This window comes from Nyctereutes procyonoides, unplaced genomic scaffold (assembly GCF_905146905.1).
Source record: "Nyctereutes procyonoides isolate TBG_1078 unplaced genomic scaffold, NYPRO_anot_genome, whole genome shotgun sequence".
Lineage (NCBI taxonomy): Eukaryota > Metazoa > Chordata > Mammalia > Carnivora > Canidae > Nyctereutes > Nyctereutes procyonoides.
Window position 1 is genome coordinate 12,252,770 of NW_026575120.1, and position 16,087 is coordinate 12,268,856.

The 16,087-nt window shown below is 41.0% G+C and overlaps 1 protein-coding gene across 2 annotated transcripts in view; it reads left to right on the forward strand.

Moving 5' to 3' along the window:
* The window catches only part of UNC5D (unc-5 netrin receptor D), a 527,088-nt gene that overhangs the window by 478,563 nt on the left and 32,438 nt on the right, over positions 1–16,087 (forward strand). For both annotated transcript variants that reach the window (XM_055335242.1, XM_055335243.1), the window contains 2 exons: positions 10,189–10,357; positions 12,060–12,287. In XM_055335242.1, coding sequence (XP_055191217.1) covers positions 10,189–10,357; positions 12,060–12,287 — 397 coding nt within the window. The remainder of the gene's footprint in view (positions 1–10,188; positions 10,358–12,059; positions 12,288–16,087) is intronic.

Genomic DNA, 16,087 nt, shown 5'->3' on the forward strand with positions numbered 1-16,087 from the left:
CACAGTCTTCTGCCTACCTTTGTTTTCGTTGCCTCTCTAGTTGGGTAAGGATCTGTAAGTCCTAGAGTTCACTGAAGTGAACTGATAACATACATAACTTGTCAATAAAGTAGTGTAGACACAGTCATTGGCATCCCAAGAGTTAAAGAATGATCAGAAATGAGATGATGGGGGATCTTGAGAATACAGATTCAAAAGGCCTGAGTTCCAACTCTCTCATGCCACCTATAGCCTGAATGGCTGTGAGCAAGTTATTTTCTCTGGGCATCAACTTTACCATCTAGAAATATTGCATGGTGAGGACAAAATGATGTCACATATGAGAATTCTGGTGAAAAGTATAAAGTACCATACAAATACTATATTTTGATATTATTTTCTTTCATCTGGCCTTATTTTTTTTAATTATGTAGATAAGTTCTCTAGAGTCCATGGAATTCGCTTTAGCTCTGTCCCAAAGATGCTGGGTTCCGTTTTGACCGCTACTACATCCCTAGACTCACAGGAAAGATTAATTCAGTGATAGCAAAGGTTTTAATTGTTCACTCTAAAATCAGAGCCTTGTGAAGATACGAAGAACTCTTGGCATCAGTTCCACTGAGTCTACTTTGATCTCTCATCACACTGGAGCCTCTGATTTATATTCTAAAGGTATACTATGTGGAGTCCAAACAGTGGACTCCAGTGGACTGGTGTTCAGAGAAGGAGATCAGTGAGCCGGGCAGGTGGCTTATGCCACCTTGAACAAGCTTTGTCGGGCCCTCTTTACTAGATAGTGATGGATAAAGGTGAACAGATTATTTCTGTCACCAGTTCTGTTCAGTGTTCAGCCATAGATTAGAATCCTGCTTGTTGCTTTAAGTGAGGTTTTCAAAATTTTTATTGCAAGAATCAGAATGACAAATATCTATCCTTTGGAGAGGCTTTGGCATTAATGAGCTCTGTATCAGGCAGAAGGAACTGCTAAGGAGGAAAGGTGCTTTCAAAGGAACAAACAAAGGGACTCTTTCCACTAGTGCAAGGGGAGCAAATTGCTGCCATTTGGGAAACACATTAATTCTTTCAGGCTACCACTGCCATGCAGTGTGATAAAAGGGGCAATTAATCAAATGGTATCTTAATGGCTTAGAAGGGTTAATGCACCTTTAGCTGAAGACTGTGCTCTTTACTGCAGCGAAATCACACTGGCTCCTTCACAAAGTCATTTAGGTTAGAACACAATGCCATTACCCCCAAAATGAGAGGAAGGGAGAGAAGAAGAAAGGAAGAAGGAAAAGAAAAGCGGGGGGGGGGGGGGGTCCTGGAGAACTCTTACACTGTCGTTGTATGATCTGCTTTTTCTTTTTGGAAAGAATTTCCCCGTACCATGCTCTTCCCCGTTCCTTCCACCCCACGCCCCCTTGGTCCACAAACAAATATGTATAAATAAAAATAGCCGTCATTTTCATCAGAGTATGTTTGAAGCTCCTGTGAGCTGACAATATGAAGTGATTAGATCAGTCCAGAGGAGTCTTTAATTAAAGATGCCATTGACAAGATAACAATAGTTTGTGAATGTTGTTAATAGGTCCGAATGGAAGGTGCTCCTTAATTCAATAAGAAGAAAGTCATCAGTTCATGAGTTTGATTGCATATTGTAAAGGATCACCACATACTGTAATTATTTTTATTTGTATGTGCCATCTCTTTTATTGCCCACGCTGGAAGTAGAAATAACCTGTCCTATTAAGATATTTAATATATATCATCCTTTCCACTTCACTTAGTTATAGCCTAATAAAAATACCGGGAGAACACACTAGCCCACACTGAGGCTGGTCTCCATGCTTTCTAAGACAATCCACACCACGCTTTAAAAAACCTAGATGACTAACCTTCTAACTCCTTTGGTTATCATCTTTAAGGCAAAGGAAAAGTCACTTCTCAGGACTCTGTAAAGTCACATGCAGATACGAAGCTTCAATCTGGAAATGAGAAGTGGCATGCCCAAAGGTCAACCGACACCTCTGTTCAGTTGTGTAGTGTCTTGGAGACAACAGAGGATCAGGAGGCAGAAGCAGAGGGATCTCTAGGTTCTAAGTTTAAAGTGAACAAGCCATTAAAAGTCAGGTAGCAGACAGAGGAATGCTCCCCCGCATGGCCAAATATATCCACATTCTGATACCTAGAACCTGCGAATGTTATCCCACATGATGAAAGGCACTTTACAGGTGGAATTAAGGTTAAGGACCTTAAGAAGGAGAAATTACCCTGGATTATGCAGGTGGGATCATGGAAGGGTCCTTGTAAGAGGAAGGCAGGAGTATCAGAGTCAGATACAAAGATGTAAAGATGCTCTGCTAGCAGCAAGTAGAAGAGGGGCCTCCAGCCAAGGAATGTGAGTAGCTTCCTGAAGCTGGAAGAAGCAAGGAAATGGATTCTTCTCTAGCCCCTCACAAAGGAACATGGCCCCTCTGACACCTTCATTTTAGCTCAGTGAGACTTCTGACCTATAGTACTGTATAATGTTTGTGTTGATTTAAGCTACTAAGTCTATGATACAGTAAAAATGGGAAACTACCCCAAGCTTCTGTTGCAAATAACTGACCTCAGTGCCCTGCCATCCTAAGACTCAGTCCCTTGAGTACACTCTTTTAACTCTCATGCCAGTGTCTTACCTTAGAAATGCTAGGTTTGGGGAATGTCCCCAGGAACTTCTGTTCTGTCCCCTGCCTGCCCCGACACATACCTTTCAACCACCACTGCTAACAGGACTGGAGAGTCTAGTCCCTGCTCTGTCACAAGCAAGGTAAGACTTTGGCCATGTCACTCTACCCCATGCCATACTCCATGTTTCATCATTTCAACAATGATGGTATTGTGAGCTGATAATCCCTTGTCCTTTCCCAGGCTAAAAGAAAACAATTTAGGAACAAGACTCAGGTTTGCTCCAGAAGACTCTGTTTTTCCCATTCAAAATGTGAATCCATAGAACAAATTGGCAGATATAAAAACCATGGTAGTCGTGTGCTGCAGAGACCCACACACTCCCCTTCCCTGTCTTTCACCCTAAGGCATCTCAATGAGCTGCTATCCCGCTCCTCCTAGTAAACAAGCTGAACACAAGCCCGACACTGCATGAAAGATGAGGCTTAAATTGTGTCTAGGAATTGGTGGCTTACACATGATTTGTGATTCCTTTAGTATATTAATTGGTAAACACCTAGGCATGTGTGTGTAAACTCAAGCCGTTTAACGTATGCAAACGGTTTAATCTCTCTGTGGGATTGCTCACATTTCAGCAAACTCAGATATGCACTCCAGGAGGAATGTAATTCCCTTCCACCCCAGCCCCCTTCATGCCATCTCCCTGCCTGCGATCCTATTTCAGATAATACCAAGTGGGTGACCCAGATCTTTAAACCTTTTCATCGTAGAGCATATGCTTCTATCCTCAGTGAATTGTGCTTGTTGCTTGTTGTAATCCACTGTTCTCACTGCTCCTTTCCCCACCCCAGCTAATGTAGTATAATGGCTTGATGAGCTGTAGCATTATTTCCAGTTACTACTAATCAACCCTCCCAACCTGACATCCTTGCTTATTAATTCACAAGCTGCTTAGATGTAGGACGGTACCTGAGTGGTTGTATTTTCCACCACAGCAGCATCATCCGAGACCTTAAGACTGAGCATTTAACCTTGACCACCTCCAACCTCCATTTCAGAAGCCTACCCTCTCTTATTGGACAGACAAACAAGCCCCTGTTTTTCAAGAATTGCACAATCTTTTCTCAAAAGTTAGTGCCAGGGGTGCCAGGGCTATCTTACAGGTAAGGAACACAAAAAATATGGAAAATCCCAGAAATACAGAATGAAAATCTTAACTGGTGGTGTCTTCAAGTATCATTTTGAGTCAACCGCCCAAAGAATTCTGAACCACTCTTGGTTTCAGGCCTGCATAATACTGAAAGAGGAGTCTCCTGTGATAAAGAGAAGATTTTGCTTAACTTCTCTCTTTGTCCTCTGTTCTACTCCTCACCCCCTTTTCTCCTTTTCCAAAAGTCTTTTCTTAAATCATACATGGCAGTTATGGAATGAAAGTCCTCTGGAGACATGCTAATGGTGCTGGGGTTGACTGATGAGCCACACTTGGCTTTTGGGGGCTCATCTCCACAGGAGATTCTATGATATTGTTTTCCTGGGGCTTGTCTGAACGATCTGGTCAGAGCTGGAGAATGAGACAGGTATCAGACTCAAAACAACAGGAATAATAAACCCTCAAACCTTGATTTTCATCCACAGCAATGTTTAGAATTCAGGGCAATATAGGAGGTTTTTAATGAAAAGAGAAAAAGAGAATAATAATAGTTAAAACTATGTATCTTCCTGGGCAGGAAACCGTAGGAGGCTGGAGCTACCTTGTTTTCTGAGCTCCAGTCTTAAGACTAAGTACAGCCTCCATCTATCTGCCTTTTATGTCTATTCCATTAAAATATGATTTAATTATGTATCGACCCGGGGTCTGGCATAGTAAAACTAGCATTACTCTCCTGCCTGCATTCCTGAGTGATACTCTGGGTAAAGGTGATCAAACCTACATTAATCTATAATATAGACCAGGAGGAGTAAAGGCGGGAGTGTAATTACCGAGCGCAGCATGGCAGACAACAACAACAAGGAAAATCTCATCTCAAAATATGGAGCCGGTGGTTTTGCTTGAAGAGAGTGACACGTTACCAGTCCATAAGTAGGTCATGAAATATTGAGAACAAAGGCAAAACTGCACAGATCCACCTCCAGACCTGCAGTGGTTAGCAGTTGCCATGTGGTAGCAGACCTTGTTTGGCGTGACCTTTTTTCTGTTGCCATTGGTGTGCACGTGGGTGCTGCAGAATGGCAGGTCCCACGTGGCTGGTGTGGCCAGGCTTGGACCACTGGCTGCAGCACCTGTCACCCTCCAGCACACATTTTATGCAATGGTCAGTGACCCCTCTTGTTTCATTATGACAAGTCTGGAAAATTTTCCCTGGGCCTCTGTCTTCATTCATTCATTCAGTCAGTCAGTCAAAATAATTATTTTTGACACAACTTCAAACTTAAGGATGGGGTGCCCGAGTGACTCAGTCGTTAAGCATCCGACTCTTGATTTTGGCTCAGGTCAAGAGGTGGAATCCCGCTTTAGGCTCCATGCTCAGCGCAGAGTCTGTTTGAGATTCTTTCTCTCTGTGTCTGTTCCTCCCCACCCTTGCATTATCTCTCTGATAAAATAAATAAGATCTTAAAAAAAAAAAACTTAGGGAAAAGTTGCAAGAATAATATTACTTCCAGCCAACCCACAGGTATATTCACGAGTGTTAACATTTTACTTTGCCGTATTCCGTCCTCTTCTTTGTCAATTTGTGTACGTGTGTACATATTCACACAAAGCACAGATCGACGTACATACACATATGCCTATTCACGTAACTATTATGAACAAGCTGTCCTTTTGTCCCTAGATACTTCAGTATCTATATCCTGAAAGGAATTCTGTTATGTAACCACAGCACAATTCTCAAATCAGGAAATTAGCATTGATACGCTTCTATTATCTACTCCACAAACTTTATTCATATCTTGCCTGTTATCCAGATAACGTCCTTTATAGCAAATGAAAATCCAAGTCCATTCATTACATTCTATTGCCACGTGTCTTCAGTCCTGTATTATGAAGCATTTCCTAAGTGTCTCTATTTTATGACACTGACCATTTTTAAGAGTGTGCATCAGTTCTTTTGCACAGTGCCCTTCAGTGTGGGCTTGTCTGATAGTTTCCTGGGATTAGATTCAGGTTGTGTATTATTGGTTGGAATATGGTTGGTTGCCAAATGATTTTCCCATTTATTAGTTGGCTTCCTGTTGCATAGGAGAGTTTTCCCTTCTCATTATTCATTCACATATATCCATATATCTCAAGAGTTATGTTATTCAATGGGTTATAATCCCATACTACCATTATTTACTTTGATACTCAAAATGTTCCAGTTTTTGACCAATTAGAACAACCTCAAGTTAACTCTTCTGTCCTTCTCAAGAAATATTTCTGAGTGCTTACAACTGGCGTCTAGTAGACATTGCAAATACAATGATGAACAGGAAAAAAAAAATCCCTAGCCTCATAGAGCTTACGTTCTCACTTGTGGGAGACTAAAATAAATGTATAAATGGTATTAGTGTACTAGAGGCCAGTTAGATGTAGTGGAGGAAAAAAAAAAACAAAGATGAGTGTTGGTCTTGGGAATGGTCTGGGAATGCCTCACTAGTAGCGTCATTTGAGCAAAGACCAGAGTGGCATGAGAGCTCATCATTTCCTGGAGGAAACCTTCCAGTCAGTGAGGAACACTCCAGAGCAGCACAATAGCTGGGATTCATAGAGGTGGGAGCACATTGGGTTTCACTGATTGCTGAGTTGAGAATAGATCATGGGAGGTAAGGAAGGATTGCTGAGATACCTTAAATTCCTTAACAGTACCCATTTCCAAGGCCATGAAATGTTTGTTAAAGCCTACCTTGCTATAATGACAATTTACTGAATCCGTTAGCAATCTCAAAAAGCACAGTTCCTATGAAAATAGGGCTCATGAAAAGGCAGGAAAGGTGAGTATTCAGAATTGGAGAAACAGAACCTCCACCCACTGAGCACATATTAGGTGTTCTTAATGTTTGTTTTGTTTTAATTCTCACTACAATCTTAGAGTAGGCGTTATTTTGCATGTTAGGAAAGGGAAGCCCAGAAAGACCTGGGCTTTCCTTTCTGCCAAACCGAGGTTTTCATGACAGAAAAAGTCAGATAAGGAATGTGGTATCGAGGGCAATGCTGTGTAGAGTACAGTGAGGACACAGTAGGACATTAGGATGTTCTTTCACCCACTTCTTGTGTTTTCTGCAACTCTCCTTCTCATGTCTTCCCTTTCTAGTACTAAACAAAGTAGCAACATGAGTCCTTCTATCTTATGGGATTACTAGGCACAATGCTCTTGTGACTGTGATGAGCACCCTCTCCCTCCATGGATAGTCTGTGGCTGGGGGCATCAACACTGCAAAGCTGGCAGAGTTTTCCCCAGAACCCTCAGCTGCACTGTGTAAGCTGAAATTTGAATTCATGACCCAGTTACCATACAGTTGCCCAACAAACCACCTGGCTACACTGAACTGCCTCTTAAACTATCAATCTTTTTAGATCCATAAGTGTTCATAAATATGCAGAGCAGATGGATGGATGGATGGATGGACAGATAGATCAAACACAAGAGAAATGTAGCAAAACTTGAAGACACCCCAGACTTCTTCATCTACACTAGACCATATAATGCCTGAGGTGGTGCCTACAATGGCCCTAATATTGCTGCTGTTACTACTTCACAGTTATCATTAACTCACAGAAATTTTAGAAAAATATTTTGCCTTTTTCTTTTTCTCCTAGCAGGAATGTGAATACTTCCTTGTCATATGGACTATGGAAGAACTGAAATGTCATTCATAACTATCCTTATGATAGATATTTTTGCCCAGGCCCAATAAAAGGCTCCTCTCCTCAGACCTCTGTCCTCACATGTCCTAAGTCTGTATCCATGACTACACTTGGACTGATTTTCTCCCTATCTTTACTCGGGATGTCACAAGAGCCAGCAGCTTGACCAGAAATCTGCTAGTGGTTACAGAAAAGGAAAGTACGTCTGGTCACAGAGAGCAGGGGCCTACATACGAGTCAGAAATTTAGGGTGTATTTTGCAGCTCAGCGCTTTGATGGACTTCTCTGTGACCTTATGCTGTTAACACCTGCCTCCACAGGTGTGTGAAGATCTTTAATTTTTGCAAATCTCCTTGATTGCTATAGCTAGAAGATGACAGAGAAGAACAAGAGAGATTTAAGTTATGTTCCTTCACCAGAGACCTATACCCACAGACACTGTTTTCACAGTAGGAGGATTAGATATAAATCTTGATTTACTTCCTTTGTACTTGTGGAAATGCCCAGTGCCTGCTTAAGGCAAAGCTCCCATTCCCCGCTCTGCCTGAGACTGGGCTGCTCTGCCTCTGCTTCCTAATGCTATTTGTTATTACGGAAAGGAGCCTTGCTATTCACAAGTGTGAGAGTTCATCTAATTAGTTGATTTCAGCTCATTTGGCATTAAATAATTCCCCAAATTCCCATATGTTTGAACAATATGTTCAACAAGGGGGATGATTCTCCAAAAGCAATTAAATAGTTCTTTTAGGAGAGCTTGTCATCGGTCACTCAAAAGCATCCCTGCTATTCCTATCTGTGATGAATGCAAGCGGCAATTACACAGAGAGTGTGTCACCTTCCTAACGGCCCCTGGCAGGTATCCACACGCAGGCTGCCACCTCGTGCTGCCTCTAGCTCATACCGGAATGTTACATCACCCTCATCCCCCAACCTCAAGTATATCATTCTAGGCTGTTCAGTGAGCATTTGTTATTGCTAATACACTACTTTGCAACCCATGCCCCCTTGCTTGCCCGCTCTGCTTAACAATAAATGCAGACAGATTTTCAGTTCCCTGAACCCTGGTTTTATGGGAAGAATTGTCAGCTTTGGACTGCAGCGGCTTCTGTGGAAGACTGAATTTTGTGACTCCGTCTTCAGGCCTTTCTGAAGGGGGAGGATACTGTATTCACTTTCAGGTCTGTTTTAGATACAGTAGATAGAAGATGTTCCTGCCCACCTATGTGTCTGGACTTTTATTTAAGATTTTATTTATTTACTTATGAGAGACTGGCAGAGACATAGCAGAGGGAGAAGCAGGCTCCCAGTGGGGAGCCCAATGCAGGACTCCATTCCAGGACCCTGGGATCGCGACCTGAGCCAAAGGCAGACGCTCAACCACTAAGCCACCCAGGTGCTTCTGTGTCTGGACTTTTAATGTAACAGCAAATTATGAATAGTAGCTCCAGGATGACCATTCCCAACTTCAGAGAGAACAAGCAATGTCAACAAAAGCAACTCAGAAACTAATAACATGTGAAACACACTCATAGAAAAACTCTGTTTATATAATACCGTGGAAAAGGGTATCCTTTGGTGCTAAATTTCATCTTTATCTTGCTCAATGGGTGGCTTTTGCAATGAGGGATGACATTTAAATGCCCTTCCTAGGTCAAGTAAGAGGAAAGTTCTATATAATGATACCAATCTCAACAACTCTCCTGTAGCATTGTTCATCTGAGAGTCCTACATTGCTTTATGGACTATATTCTGTATCACTGTAATTCTTACAAGGACCCCCCCCCCCCAAATCAGATAGCTTGTTCAAAAATCCAGAAACAGCTGGGGAAGAATGAGCAGACTTCTGGGTTCTTCTCATTGCCCGTTGTCATATAAACCAGTCCACCTTACCGTCTGGGGACAGAGATTAAAACCAAAGGAGAAGAAAATGAAAGAAATATTCAATGATATCCTTTCCCTTTAGTTAAATTTCACTGTATCTGTTTCATGACTCTGTATTTCCATTGTGAATAATTCACAATACAGAAAAACCTGAACACTAGGTTTGGGTGAATGACTTTAAATTTAGAACTAAAATAGGAAAGGGTTGAAAGATATATATTTATGTATGTTATTTTACACATTTGTAACTGTCTACTTATGCTATTGCTATATAACTCATGTATTTGTACATTGGCAGAAAACAAATGTTTTCAAAACCAGAAGTGACATACTCAATCTGGGTATGTCTAAAGTGTGCTTTGTTATGAAATAATTTGTTTTATCACTTATTAGCACTAAAAATGTTCATAGAAGGTGTTGTTGGGAGAAAAGAATCTGATGGGAAGATTACCAGATCAGTTGTTCCTACAAAGCTCTTGGCTTTGGTCATTGATAATGTTATCAGCAAGTGTAAGGATTTAGCAGCTGGTGTGTAACACACCAGCCAGGTCTTTGCTCTCTGCTGTTCTCTATATTTCTGAAGACATACCTGTCATTTTGTTTGTTGAAACCTAGATTTGAAATCTAAGCTAAACTCAGTCCGAGTGCTTGAGCAGTCTTGAATAAATGGCTGTTGCCCAGACCAGCCCTGAGCAGGTGTGGTGCCGTCCAGGAGGGAATCCTGGGAAACTGTTTTCCTCAGCCAGTCTATGACTATATTCTTATTTAAACATGCCCCCTTCTTTACGCGCTTCTTGTATCCTTTTCCAACCGTAAAGCCTCCAGTCAGATGGATCCGAGGTGCTCCTGAGTCCTGAAGTCACCTGTGGCCCCCCAGACATGATTGTCACCACTCCCTTTGCATTGACCATACCACACTGTGCGGACGTCAGTTCTGAGCACTGGAACATCCATTTAAAGAAGAGGACACAGCAGGGCAAGTGGGAGGTGAGACCCTATTCTTCCTTTTAAGAAAAATTAAGATTTGGCTCCCAGCTGTGGGGATAGATTTAACCTTACCCTCTCTTAACACGAGTCTGCTGGAAAATCTGGAAGCATTTCCTTGTTTTTTCAGAGGGCTTGTGGCATGTGTATTACAGCATCCTCAATGTCCTAGCTAGTTAAGTCTTTTTCCATGATGATGGGAAAGCAAGAGAGGATCCAGAGCTTTTCTGTTTGGTTTTAGAATCCAGTTGTAACTACCCACACAGACGTGTACCCTTATGTGACCATCCTCGGTACATAAACCCTTTATTCCTGTTCTTCCCAGACCATGACCCTACCTGAATTGACTTTCCCTCTGGCCTCTGTGGAGACTGGGAGGAGGCTCGGGGCACACAGGCTGTGTTCATGAACGAAACTTCTCTGTCATTTTGCCATCATAGGGATTATAACATGTTGAAATGCTCAGCAACCCAGTGGTTGCTAAGTATATTTTGGTGAACTAACAAATGCAATGAAAATCATTGAGTGACTATTGCCCTGTGTATAGAAATACATATGAAAGCAATTCATTCCAAGGAGAAAACAGAAGAGAGAGACAAGACAAGAAAATGAGGAAGCTTCAGAGGAGGGTAACAACAAGGCAGACAGACACAGCAATGATTGCCCTGGAATTACTATTTTAAGTGAAACCTCTGATTTATCTGTCTGATAGAGATCCCTTTGATGTCTGTCTGAAGTCACTTTGCATGAAAGCAGTTGAATTATCTTGCTGGAACAGAATGACCTGTTCCAGCTAGCCCTGGGATCTTCCCTCCCAGGAAGTGCTTCAAGCAAAAGTAGTAAAAGGAAAATCTTGTTTCTTTAGGAGAAGAAATTTCCAGTTGCTACAATGGATTACATTCACCCTGCCAGGCTATCTCTACAACTAGCCTATACTCTTTGTTGAAAATGCATTCTGCTATTTCTTCAGCCCTATTTCTTCAGTCCTATTTCTTCAGTACAAGCAGGGGCACATTTTCTAGGCATGAAGTTCCATGGGTTTCATAAAGGGGCCACATTTTGCTCTCTGTTCCATTATGGTTTGCTTTGCCTTGATTTTTACCATTTTATTTTATTTTATTTTATTTTATTTATTTTATTTTTTTCATCGAGCACCTCCTCACAAGCTTTGCATCCAGGTGGTGTTAGATTTATGCTCTACCCAACCAGTCACACAAACCAAAGTTCTTATCAGGGAGGGTGAAATATTCTAGTACATGTTATCAAAACCCTTCGTGTAATGGTCCCTCATGAATGAATTTGGTGGAAAGAGGATAAAATATTTGAAAGAAAATAAATATTACCTTAAGGATATGGAAAGAGATTTTTAAAAATAGACCTTTTTCAAGACTGAGTTTACTGGCTGGGTGTTAATATTTAAGATTTTTCTTAAAATCAGCACTGAACAAATTAACTGAAAAAAAAAAGGAGATCTTTGGAAATGAGGTTTGTTGTAACTTTATAGAATTCCAACACATGGAATAGAACTATTTATTAAGTTCCTGATGTAAACAGTTACTTTGCTAGAAAAAGATTATTTGACACCAAGAAAGGGAGTGCAATAAGAATTTTCTGAAAAAAAAAAATGTGTATGTCCATGCAAAGTCATTGTCAAGTCACATCTCATTTCCAAGCTGAGAGAATCTAACACACCTTTTCCCAACAGGAAGTGATGTCAGTGGAGGATGAATCCACATCCTGTTACTGCCTTTTGGATCCCTTTGCATGTCATGTGCTCCTAGACAGCTTTGGGACATATGCCCTCACTGGAGAGCCAATCACAGATTGTGCCGTGAAGCAACTCAAGGTGGCTGTTTTTGGCTGCATGTCCTGTAACTCTCTGGATTACAACTTGAGAGTCTACTGTGTGGACAATACCCCTTGGGCATTTCAGGTCAGCTTTTTCTCTAGAATTCTTCTTTTGGGGTCACAAATGCATGGGATTTCCTAGAGATCATTATCCATAGAGAATTCTGTAGCTGAGGGTCTGCAAAATGAAGCCACACCATTGGCTTGCCAGCAATACCTGTCCTGAAACAAGAGCTGTGTTATCATATGTCCAACAATGTGCTGAGTTCCAAGGATGTGAGGTACTTGGCGCTCAGGAACAGAGAAGAGTTACATAACCACATCTTGTGAACATGGTGTGCTAAATTATAAACTGACTTAGAAGTGTGTCAGAATTCAGAAAACAGAGAGCCAATTGCAATAGAGAAATTAGAGAATAATCTCCAAGAGCCCTTTGTGAACCTTCATGGGATGGATGTCATTCAGGAGCAAAAGAGAAAGGGCTACCATGTCAGGAAAGGAGAATGGCATGAGCCACAGGAACAGCAAGAGTTATTCAATGTGCAGAAGGCAGTGAGAAAAATGAACCAAATGAAGGTTGTAGTTAGGGTACAACAATTGGAAATCACACCCGGCAGCAGGCAGGCATATTATATCCTGGATACATAGTCGATTAATAATTAGGGCTACTAGGGCAGAGATAGTTCAAGGTTCCTTTCCATTTTTGGCATTTTTAATCACGTAAGACTCATTTTAAATTAGCTACTCACAAAGAGTTCGAGTTTATTAATAGCAGCAAAGATAATGCAGAAATGCCTGTGTAAGCTTTGCCCGTATATAAATAGCCTAGCTCTCCTGACACACCTCATCCCAGATCCCTGCTATTCCAGTCCTGGATCATTAAGTCCATTATGCAGAGCATTTCCTCAGTAACTAGCTTTTAAGACACTGAGCTGGAAAACTCATGTTTACCAATAAAAGAGATACAATGACCTGAATCCTGAACATAAGCCAGCAAAGATGATACAGTGCCAACCTATGTTCTTGAACCTTCCCTGACTATCTCTTAAGTAGCACAAATCATTTTGAAAGGCACACTTAATATATGGCTGCTCATAAAAGGGCCTTTTCGCAGAGGGTCACCATTTTGTAAAAACTTCAACGTGAGTAGTTAAATGTCATCCTAAGATTGCTATTTGATCATCTTAATCTACTTTCACCGCCCCAATAACATTTTTTTTTCCAAAATAAAATACATAACAGACATTCAGCAACCAAAAATAAAGAATCACTTGAGGTCATTACTACCACTGAATGCGTCATGACTCAAGTTGGACGCTTAGTAACTTAGCCACATTTTGAAGGCTGAGTAAGCTGGAGTAAACACAGGGGGACCTTGGAGGATTTCCAGCCTCCTGGCTCATATGGGTAACCCACTGCCGACCACTGTGCCTGTGAGAATCTGTTTATCACAAGTGCCTTGGAAGTCGGCCCTCATAATCAGTTTGATCTCACTTTGAATAATGCTGAAGTATATTATATACCAGTGAGTTTGACATTTGCCTAAAGAAAAAACTAAGTGACTTTCAGATAATCTATTTTCATTCCTGTTGATTGCTAGCAGATTCTATAACAGCTCAACTGTTCACAGATGAATATGAATTGCAGTGGAAGTCATGAAAATGAGGCCCTAAACACAGCTTTTCAAACCACTCTCCTTTCCTATGGGTAATATCCTTTCTTCATCAGTGCTAGGGAAAATGGTATGCTCCCTCTAAATTGAATCCAAATATCTTTATTTCATCATTTAGAGATACTTCTTAAAACAGTTTAATTTTGCATCAGAGAAATGTTTTCCAGTAGAAATACTTTTGACCTCATTTGTCATAATCTATTTACCTCCAGTGATTCTTTCTCTCTCCTATTACATCGAATGAAGCTGATTTTAAAGTTGGGTTTGGCTGTACTTGTTTTTGACAGGATGTATGTGACAGCTGTCATGAGCAGCAAAGGCCATGCTTCCCCCTGGGATGGTGAGAGATCGTCAACCCTGGTTGAATAACTTTACTGGCCCACAGAAAGATTAAAATATAACTTGTAGGTTTTCAGAACACAACCACGCAGTCCACAGTCTTAGTCTCGGGATTTTGTTTCTGAAAGAATCCAGCATTCTGGATTGTTCCCTTGATAAGTGAACAGGTTCAGGGCCTTCTGCCCAGGTTCCTTTAAACCACCTTAACATCCCACATCATCTGTGTCATATTTTTCACAGCTTTGTATGTGGTATTTAATTAGAGGGGAAAAATTATATAGTTACTAATCTATTAAAACTCTTCCACTTTAAGAAAGCCTTAGCAACAATTCACTTTTTGAACCTCTAGCAGACTTCACACATTAATATTAGCTCCCCCAACTTGTGTGGTATGAGCTGAAAATATTGTATACCATGATGACTCATGTTCTGTAACTCTGATAGAACCCTAACTTCCTAATCAAAAGTAATATGTCATTTCCCAGAAGCATTTCTGCCAAAATTGCCTTTTCTGGAATTTGCCTCCATTATCACTTTGATAAAAATGTTTGTTGTGATTTGGAAACAGATACAAGCTTGGTTACAATAGCTGCTGTGTTTATTGTAGGGCATCTTTCATGTCTCAGAGAAATAACAACACATATGTGCCCAACTAGGACTGTCCTCTTCACCAAGAAAGAAGCCTGGTTGAAGATCATGATGACATCTTTCATTTCATTCATAGATCAATGGGAAGTAATGTTCAATAAAATACTTAAAACCTCCTCCCTCACTGGAAACTTTGCAAGGAGGACAGCTTCCAGACCCAAAACTTCTGTCTTCCTAGAACCAGTGTGGGTCCCACCAAACAGTAGTCCTGTGGATAATTTTAGTACTGGAACAGAAACATTGTCCCTTTCCAGCCCTGCCCTCCTACCCTATACCTCCTGCAGGGCTTCTCTTCTGCTCTGGGGATACTTCATCTGAATAATAGTACTGGTTTTTCTCTCAATGACAAAAACAAAATACCTCATACACCTTGAAACATAATTTAGTTTCAAGTTGTTGAAGATGTATTCTGATAAATACATCTGCAACTCTCTCTAGGAAGTTAAATCAGCTCAGATATATGTATATTTTTAAAATAAAAGTCTGCCTGAAGGTGAGAGGAGAGTAGAACAACCCATGACTTTTTGTCCATCCTACTCCTGTATGTCTGCAATAATTAGAGCAGCCATTTTATGCATGTGTATTTGATATCATCTCCTTTGGTGAATTCAAATCAAAGGTTGAGGAATGGTAAGATATGTACAAAATACATTTAAGACCTAGGTTTTTGTCTGTGTTTTCTTTCTGTGTCTCACATGGGTGTGCACACGCATGCACACGCACACACACACAAACAAACCTTGATCGGGGGAGCAAGTAATTAAGCACTTGCCTCATCTTAGAAAGAAAAAAGGAAAAACAACTAGTTTTTTTTTTTCTCCATTGCTCCCAGCCCTCCTATTCAGTACCTCTCGGTACTCATTACTTACTTGGCATTAATGTGGATTTAGAATCTAATTTCAAAGGATTTCCTCCAGATGTAGTTCTTGTGTTTATCAATAATGCAACCTTGGGAAATATTGTTCATGTAAAGCATTTAAAGGAAAACACCATAGCGACATAATTTCTCTGTGTGTGTGTGTGTGTGTGTGCGCACATGCGTGCACGTGCACACTTAAGTTCAAACAGTTTTGTCTCATAAATATGTAAATTCAGCCTGCCTGTTTTAGTTTCCCTGAAGCACACCTGAATATTGCTGCCTGTCTCGTTAAATCAACATAAAGAGCTCACTGAGGCACAAAGCCCAGGCTTCTCCTGGCCAACTCCAGGAGCTGGATGGCTAACAG